At 32.9% G+C, this 10,000-nt stretch overlaps 1 protein-coding gene across 1 annotated transcript in view; it reads left to right on the top strand.

Moving 5' to 3' along the window:
- LOC137657782 (NACHT and WD repeat domain-containing protein 2) overlaps positions 1 to 10,000 on the top strand; it is a 95,503-nt gene that overhangs the window by 31,784 nt on the left and 53,719 nt on the right. The window contains exons 8-11 of the mRNA XM_068392298.1: positions 537 to 776; positions 7,647 to 7,748; positions 9,369 to 9,467; positions 9,988 to 10,000. The exon at positions 9,988 to 10,000 is cut by the window's right edge and continues 127 nt beyond it. Of these exons, the coding sequence (XP_068248399.1) occupies positions 537 to 776; positions 7,647 to 7,748; positions 9,369 to 9,467; positions 9,988 to 10,000 (454 nt within the window). The remainder of the gene's footprint in view (positions 1 to 536; positions 777 to 7,646; positions 7,749 to 9,368; positions 9,468 to 9,987) is intronic.

The following is a 10,000-nucleotide window of genomic DNA, read 5'->3' on the forward strand; positions in this document are numbered from 1 at the left end:
AACCATTTCGAAATACGCACCCAAATATCTCTCTCTCTCTCTCTCTCTCTCTCTCTCTCTCTCTCTCTCTCTCATTAAGAAGTTGTCACTTTCCTTAAACAATCAAACCACCTCAGAACTGTTATGTACACATTGCATGTCTATCACTCCCGCCTCTTCTTCTCTTGTTTATATATATATATATATAATATATATATATATATATATATATATATATATATATATATATATATATATATATCATTCATATTTCTTCTTGTCTGGCTGACGTTCTGATCAGCATTTGTCCAGATGAATTTGGAAATGAAACCAGACACGTTTAACTATAGAGAGTCCATTAAAGCATACATACTGGTGGTTTAAAGGAAGAGACGCGTACAATAGCATTCGAAATATTGGCATCAAATTTTCACGAGTGAAAATGTACCAAATATAAAAACAACCCCAATAAAAAGGAAAAATGACCGTGATGGATTGTATACAGTAGATTGTATAAAGCAGAGAATGAAACCCTCATGTTATTATTCCCCCTGCAGGTGTTCTACGGCCGCGAAGAGGAACTGCAAAGAGCCGAGGAGTACATCAAAGGACCTTCTCAAACGCCGCTTCTCCTGCATGGAGCTGGAGGCTGTGGAAAGACCTCCCTGCTGTCGAAGATCGCCGCCAACTGCTTCATCTGGCTGGGCGAAGTGAAGCCCATCTTGGTCATTCGATTCGTCGGGACTTCGCCAGAATCCACGGCTCTGACGGCGTTGCTGACGTCGATTTGTCATCAGGTCAGTTCGGTAGTGGTCAAGATCAATGTATAATTCATATCAGGCCAGTTCGGTATTAGGCGAGGTCAAAATATATCATCAAGTCAGTTTCGTTTTAAGTATGGTCCATATATGTCATTAGGTAAGTTTTGTAAAGTAATTGCGTGAAAAATGGGTCTCGTTTATGTTATAATGTGGTCAGACCAAAATTATGTGTCTCCGGGTCAGATATGGAATGGATCAGGTCAAGATTTTTCCTTAATTATGTGTGCTAAGAAGCAAATCAACTCGAGATTGTGCCGCTGGTCAAGTCGGTTATTGATTAGGTAACAACTATGCCACAAGGTCAACTTGGAATATGATCAGGTCAAGTTTTGTCAGTAAGTTAGTTCCATAGTGACTCAGGTCGAGATTGATGGAGAGGTCAGTTTGTTGAGTAGTTCAAATCAAGATCTATTATCATGTCAGTTCATTGGTGTATCAAGTCATGATATGCCTTTAGGATGGCTTGGAAATGGATTGGGTTAGTATTTACCCTTATTGGGTCAGTTCGGGTGCGAATTAGGTAAAGAACTGTTATTAGGAAAGCCAGTTAGTTGATTAGTACGAAATATCTATAGGTAGTAGGTTGGCCAAGGCACCAGCCACCCGTTGAGATATACCGCTTGAGAGTTATGGGGTCCTTTGACTAGCCAGACAGTACAATTCTTCTCCAACCAAGGGGTTAACTACTGCACTGTAATTGTTTAGTGGCTACTTTCCTCTTGGTAAGGGTAGAAGAGACTCTTTAGCTATGGGAAGCAGCTCTTCTAGGAGAAGAACACTCCAAAATCAAACCATTGATCTCTAGTGTTGGGTGGTGCCATAGCCTCTGTACCATTGTCTTCCACTTTCTTGGGTTTGAGTTGTCTTGCTTAGGGGCACACTCGGGTACACTATTCTATCTAATTTCTCTTCACGTTCGGTTAAAGTTTTTATAGTTTATATAGGAAATATTTATTTTAATGTTGTTATTGTTCTTAAAACATTCTATTTTTCTTTGTGTCCTTTCCTCACTGGACTATTTTCCCTGTTGGGGCCCCTGGACTTATAGCATCCTGCTTTTCCAACTAGGGTTGTAGCTTAGTAAGTAATAATAACAATAATAATAATAATAAAATAGATTGGGGATTAGGTCAATAAAGGCAAAAAGGATCGGGTATTAGTAGACAAGGTAAAGATTTGTTATACAAAAGTTTCACTATTTTCATATAAAGGCAGATGATGCCTTAAGTGTTTTCAGATATTGTTTGACAGGATTATACATACAGATAAATGTCATAGACAATTTTGATTCAAAACTAGCCCAACAAAATTCAGTTATTTTTACTAGCTAAGCTACAACTCTAGTTGGAAAAATAGGATGCTTAAGCCAAAGGGCTCCAACAGGGAAAAATAGCCCAATGAGGGAAGGAATTGAGGAGATAGATAAAGTAGTGTGTATGAGAAATAATAAATCAAGACCATAAAATACCTTAAGATAAGTAACATAGATCTGGCATATATAAACAATGAAGAGAGACTTATGTTAGCCTCTTCGACACACACACACACACACACACACACAAAATGCTGCAAATTTGAATCTCCGAAGTTCCACCTGATTAAGAAGATCTTTCCACAATCTGGTCACATTTGGAATAAAACTTCTGAAATACTGTGTAGTGTTGTGCCTTATGATAATGGAAAGGATAACACTGTTAGAAATGATTGCTAGTAGTACTATGTACAATATGGTACAGTCTGGGAAGATCTGAATGCAAAGGATGGTCAGAATTATGAAAAATCTTAAGCAACATGCATAACGAACTAATTGAACGATGGTGCCAGAGATTAATATCCACATCAGGAATAAGAAATATAATAGACCGCAAATTTTTGTCCAAAAACTCAAGATACGGATCAGCAGCTGTACAATACTCGAAACAAGGTAGAATTAAAAACATTTCTTCAGAATAGATTGATCACCGAAAATATTAAAAGACTCAACAAGTCATTTTTGTGAGCAATTGACGTAGAAACAGAACAGGTCATCATCCTGGTGTAGACTTGTGAAGCAGTCTTAAGACCGAATCACAGGCACTTGAATTGGCCGTTAGGCCATGTTCAAACTTGTAACCTCAATGATGAAGCAAACACATTGTGCAGTTCATCGCAGATTACTGTTAATATATATATATATATATATATATATATATATATATATATATATATATATATATATATATATATATATATATATATATACACACTGTATATACATATATACATGTGAGAGAGAGAGAGAGAGAGAGAGAGAGAGAGAGAGAGAGAGAGAGAGAGAGAGAGAGAGAGTTTTTTCAGGATTTTCCTTTAGGTCATTAATGAAGGCAGGATGTTATCAATCTGCTGCGTGTCATATGAAAGCTATTTTGCTTTCAAAGAGTAATGCAACACCAATTGCATTATCAAGTAGATAATCAATTATGTTTACATAGACAAAGCAAATATATTACTAACTATATAGATATTTGCTTCATTCATCGAGACAAATTTCCTAACGTAAAATGGCTACTAATTTCAAAAGTAGCACTAATATACCTCATACTATTACTGCAGCTACTACATCTACTAAATTTAGTATCCTTGTTACTATTAATAACTGTAATATCATTATCGTTTTAATTCACTATAAATTCTTTGTGTTGCATTAAAACGTGCATGGAAGTTCTCAGAATTCTCACATCCTTTGGTGCTAAACGGAGGAACGTTTCAGGATTTTACGTACATCCCGAAAGAGTCCATTTGATGCAGTGTCGTCGAGTGGTTGGTGCTTCAGGACAAATTCAAAATAGTCGATTTGATGACGCTTCGTAAATTTGTTTATCGTTGTTGCATAACGTTTAGTCTTTACATCCTGATTGCGCCACTTTAACGAAACTTTGACTTGAATGATTTATGGTCTGAAAGTTGCAGCGTTTCGTGATTTTAGCAAGAATTGTTGAATTAATTGTAAGGGTAATATTCTCTCTATGGATTTAATTTTTTTCTTATAAGTTTTCGTCGCTTTTTTTCGTTCCCGCTTTGCTATGACTTTTGCTGGAAACCTGTACAAGTAAGCACTTGTGTAAATGAATAAATCTATATCGCAAGCGCACATATATCTAACGATCAATGTATTAATCTTTATGACATTTTCTTGCTTGGCATCTGCTATTTATATTCATCTTTAATCCTGTTTGCACGTTTACGCCAAAATAAACATGAATTATCTAAAAGGCAAATATATAGATAAAAATTAAACCTGTGTAAATTTATTATTATTATCTGAATTCTTCTTAAAATTGTAGACATCAGATTTATATGTTAGTTGGAGACGACTAAGTTTATATTTCCATTATGAGTTTATTTGTCAGCAGGAATAAATCCAAAGTTATAGATGGATTTTCATGAAAATTTCACCAGTGGTGATTCTCATACCTGACAAGAACCGGATGGGGATTATTATTAAGGATGGTCGAGGGTTGCAAAATTGGGTTAGGCTGACATAAGTTTCTCTTTATAGTTTATTTATGAAAGATATATTTTGATGTTACTGTTCTTAAAATATTTTGTTGATTACTTTTCTTGTAGTTTATTCATTTCCTGATTTCCTTCCCTCAACGGGCTATGTTTTTAGCATCCTGCTGTTAATAATAATAACGCAGGAATATTTCCAGCTCATGAAACAAAATTCTGACGAAGAATGGAAATTCTTAACCCAAAATATCCAGTCCTAATGTATGTATATATGCATTATGCTTACATTATATATATATATATATATATATATATATATATATATATATATATATATATATATATATATATATATATATATATATATACATATATACATGTGTATATATATATATATATATATATATATATATATATATATATATATATATATATATATACACACACATATATATATATATATATATATATATATATATATATATATATATATATATATATATATATATATATATCCACACTGGCCAGCGTTGTAATGAAAACTGGGTGAATAAACATAATTGACATGTCTGAGACCTTTGTCTTGCAGTGGACTAGAAAAGGTTGCATTTGTCTTTGTTTGTATATACACTATATATATATATATGTGTGTGTGTGTGTGTGTGTCATTACAATGACCTACTGATTCTTTATAACCAACATTACCATTTACTGTAACCAGACTACTAATTGGAAATTCCATAGAGGATCAAACATTGTGTATTACTAGTTGAAAGTTCAAATGTCTATAAATCCATTTTCCTGAGATGAACATACATTGAAAATTGGTAAAAATCCCAATTGCAAACATATCCAGCTGATATGTGAAGTATAATAAAGTTTTACAATCCTTGATAATATAATAAAACTACTTAATAAAACTTACATCACCTACGCACGAGAAAGCATCATAGATCACAGATTTTTAAAATCCTATTTTATTGATGTTGCATGAATATGGTTTCTCACTATATTTACTATCTTCCATGATCAGTCGAACGTTCATCAATTTGTGATCTTAAATAAATAATCCACTTACGATCTATATTCATTTTAAGTTTTAGTCGCAGGAAATGTCCTGCAACCGTTCTGGCAGCAAAATAATATTGCAAAATTAAACATGAAAATAACTCTAATCATTGGTCATATTCCAGACCAGGATTCGAGAATAAGATTAGGGGATGCTTAGTTTGTCTAAAGTGCTTTGTATAAGCTTATAGCATTCTGCTTTTCCAACTAGGATTGTGGCTTAGCTCGTTATAATAATAATAATAATAATAATAATAATAATAATAATAATAATAATAATAATAATAATAATAATAATAATAATAGCAGTTACAGTAAAAAATCACATGTAGAGTATATGGTATCATTTACCAGTTATTACAAATACGTCGTCACTTATCTCCTATATATGACAAGGAGCAAGTATCTGGCTATATATATATATATATATATATATATATATATATATATATATATATATATATATAGAGAGAGAGAGAGAGAGAGAGAGAGAGAGAGAGAGAGAGAGAGAGAGAGAGAGAGAGAGAATATATATATATATATATATATATATATATATATATATATATATATATATATATATATATATATATATATATATATATATATAATATTTTTTCAGTTATGCTCAGCGGCATTACCCGTCCTTCGGGTAGGGAGTTGAGTAGTCATACCCTGCAGAGAGGGGTAGTCTACTCTAAGATGAAAGGGGTAGGGGTGTGGGAAGGGTTAAATCTGCTTGTGCGTGTGCATATCTATCTAAAATATTCAGCTGTCATTTTTGACGGATCGCGTACACTAAATTTAAAATAATTTACAAATCCAGCTAGCAATATTTCTATTCGACATCGTAACTGCTAAACATGGTTAAAAATGCATGAAAGCTTGTTGAATCTTCGTAGAATTTTTAATTTCCTATAATTATTTTCCACTCTTCCTTCCGATCTCCACGTGTTCGATTCGCGTGTTGGGACAAAAAAAAAACCGAGCCAGACATAACACATATCGATCAAGTCTCGAGGCTTCGGTAAAATTCAAGGTCTCGATAGAAATCTCAGTAAACGTTCTTTGAATTTGTAACCGTTCTCATGTCTCGTTAGAATGTCATACGTTTGAGGGTCGATGCGGTATTCGTGAGAGATCGCAATACTCAACATGCTTTTTTTTTTTCAGCTTATTTTTCCATTATTTCCATCTCTTCAAGCTTTTGTCTTCTGAAGAGTTATTATTATAAGATAGTATACGACCCCTCAAAAATGAAGGGTAAATATTTAGATAGATATGCACACATATGGACTCGCGTATACAGACAGATTCACTCCTTCCCACCCCTTCGTCTTTCCTAACTACAACACGCTAGTTTGGGCAATTTGTGGGAGGTGGTTGCTGTTTACTGTTATAGGAATATATATATATATATATATATATATATATATATATATATATATATATATATATATATATATACTGTATACATATGTGTGTATACACACATATATGGATATATATATATATATATATATATATATATATATATATATATATATACTGTATACATATGTGTATACACATATATGGATATATGTATATGTATATATATATATATATATATATATATATATATATATATATATATATATATATATGTGTGTGTGTGTGTGTGTGTATGTATGTATGTATGTATGTATGTGTGTAGCCAGACACTTGCTCTTTATTATATGAGAGAGATATCAAAACAAACTGCAACCCTAGTTCACAACTGGAAAAGCAGAATGCTACAAGCATGGTGCCCCAACCGGGAAAGCAGTCTAATTTGGAAAAGTAACGAATTAGAAATGAATAAATTATGAAGAAGGGAGAACAAATAATTAAAACAATTGATGTATGATTATGTTACTAGCTAAGGAGCAGATAAATTATAAATCTCAAGGTAACCTGCTCAACTAAAAACAATCTAAGATTCCAACGATTTCGTAAGATAATTCCAAATCCGAAATAGAACCTTTAGAATACTGTGCAGTATTTGAGCCATTGAAGATATAAGGCACGATTGTTAGATTGTATAATCTAGGACTTTAGGCAGATCATATTGCAAAGGAAGGTCGATATTATGAGAAATATGATATAATAAACAAAATGAATTATTGCACAATGTTGCCAGCGTTGAGGGTAGTATGCCACCTATGTAAAATCGTGCATCTTCATACACAAACGGTGATTTGAAGGAACAATAGAATAGGAAGATTTTACAGAATTTAAATCCTGTTTCTTTTCCCTCTGTTTCAGATATCCTACAACTACATGCTGCCCTTCGAGGACATTCCTAACGACCTTGTTCCACTGACCGCTCATCTCAAGGAATTATTGAACTGCGCAACCAAGCAAATGGTTTGTTGGACCTAATAACAAAGTGATATGATTTGTGTAAGAGTATCTATCAGCATAGAGATAATATAGCATGTTAATTATGATAATTATTCCACTGTCTTGGATTAGAGTTCTCTTGCTTGAGGGTACACTCGGTTATATCTTATTTCTCTTTCTCTTGTATCTTTTTTTAAGTTTCTATGGTGTATATATGAAAGATCCAATTTAACGTTACTGTTCCTAAAATATTTCATTTTTAGTGTTTATTGCTTCTGTAGTATGTTTATTTTCTTGTTTCCTTTCCTCACACGGCTATTTTTCCTTGTTAGAGCCCTTGGGCTAATAGCATCTTGCTTTCCCAGATAGGGTTGTTGCTTAGCTTGTAATAATAATAATAATAATAATAATAATAATAATAATAATAATAATTCTGAGGTAAACTTAGTGACTCTGAATCGTGAAAAAGTCAAGCTTATAAAAATAAACAGATACACTCACACATTTTAGGATATCATGAAATGATTTTAACACTGAACTTGAATTAGTTACATTTTCCAGATCAACAGTTGGCTTCCTTAATTTTGGTAGTCTGACGTCTCTTTAGTCTCTCATGAATTGTACCGGATTAAGGAAGCCAGTCCACTCAGTCATTGTATAAAACTGTAACTAATTCAGGAATAAATCAAGAGTCCCTCTTTGCAAGGAGGGCAATGACTGGGAAAAAAAGGTGATTGTACTTTTTTCTTGTCAGTTTGACTGAATTATAGCTATTAGATCTATTGTTGAACTTATTATAACATTTATTTTTCTGGATGTTGATAATGGCAAACCTACAAAAATTGTTGTTTATCTGCCTTATAACCAATAACCGCTGTTTACTCATTTCCTTATAACTAACGAACTATTTTTATAACCAACAAGCACTTATCACTTTTTACTTTATCAACATATGCTTAATATTTGCCGTTGAGCCAAAAAACACTGATAACCCCTTTCTATTTTCGTCATAACAAACAACCACCACTTTTCTATGCATATTGTAACCAACATGGCCTGTTCTTTTTTCTTATAACTAGGAGTCACACTTTTTTTCTTTCTCTGTTAACTAATAACTTCTTTCCCACATATCCAGGCACGACTAATTTAATTTGCCCTCTAACAATAAGCAACTGTTTTTACAGTATAACCACTAACCACTTTATTTTTATAAGCAGCACCCGCTGTTTTTTCTTTCGTATATAAAGACTACAACTATTTATTACTTAGCTCACAATAACTTTTTTCCTTGCAATCAACAACCATTGTTTGTTCAGTGTTATAACTGGTTTTCCTTGATCCATTTTTTTTCCTCATAACTAGAAACCAATATTTTCTATCAAAACCAACAACTATATTATCATAACCAACAACCACGGAAATACGTCAAACCCAACAACTGTTTTCTTCATAACCAAATATCATTTTTTTATGCAAAATAAGAATAATCATTAATATTCGGGGCGAAATATAATTACCCACCTAGATATATTTACAGCAGGACCAGTGCCACAGTCATTCCACCGGAAGTCACTAGAACCATGTTTTTTTTCCGCCCCACCAAAATTCCAAAGCTAATTTCCTAATTTGTGTTTTCTCTCCCAGCCTCTGTTGATCTTCTTAGACAGCGTGGACCAAGTCACCGGAGCAGCTGATGCTAATAGGATGTCTTGGATTCCGACACGGTTACCTCCTAATGTAAAGGTCTGTATTGTTACATTAACTACCTCTAGAACTACTTATGGTAGTATCATAATAGTGATTTTTTTCCCGTTGATTTTTTCAGTTAAAGGAATGAGTAGAGTTTGACCTTCAAAAATACAGGTTAAGTGTTATAGAAATGTTGAGAGAGAGAGAGAGAGAGAGAGAGAGAGAGAGAGAGATTAGGTATGTTGTAAGGTAATCTTTATACAAGTTCGTAACTGTCTATTTATATTTTCGTAAGCAATCAGAAAATGGGTTCACAAACTTAAAACTAATGACAAATTCTTTTCAACGTTAATAAAAAATTAAATAGTAAGCATAAATACGAAAAAGAAAATAATCGAAATGAGTTTCACTTGAATTTACACGATGTTGAAACGACTAATTATATTTTGAAAAATATAATCATAATCTTATCTTCAGTGTTAAACAGATGTCAGAACACTGAAAGGACAATGACACCAAAGGATAACTTAGATTAGTCCTGATGAAGGATATCTATCAACCTGCCCTTCCGCAGATCGTCGTGTCCT

The sequence above is a fragment of the Palaemon carinicauda genome, chromosome 18, assembly GCF_036898095.1.
Source record: "Palaemon carinicauda isolate YSFRI2023 chromosome 18, ASM3689809v2, whole genome shotgun sequence".
In the NCBI taxonomy this organism is placed as follows: domain Eukaryota; kingdom Metazoa; phylum Arthropoda; class Malacostraca; order Decapoda; family Palaemonidae; genus Palaemon; species Palaemon carinicauda.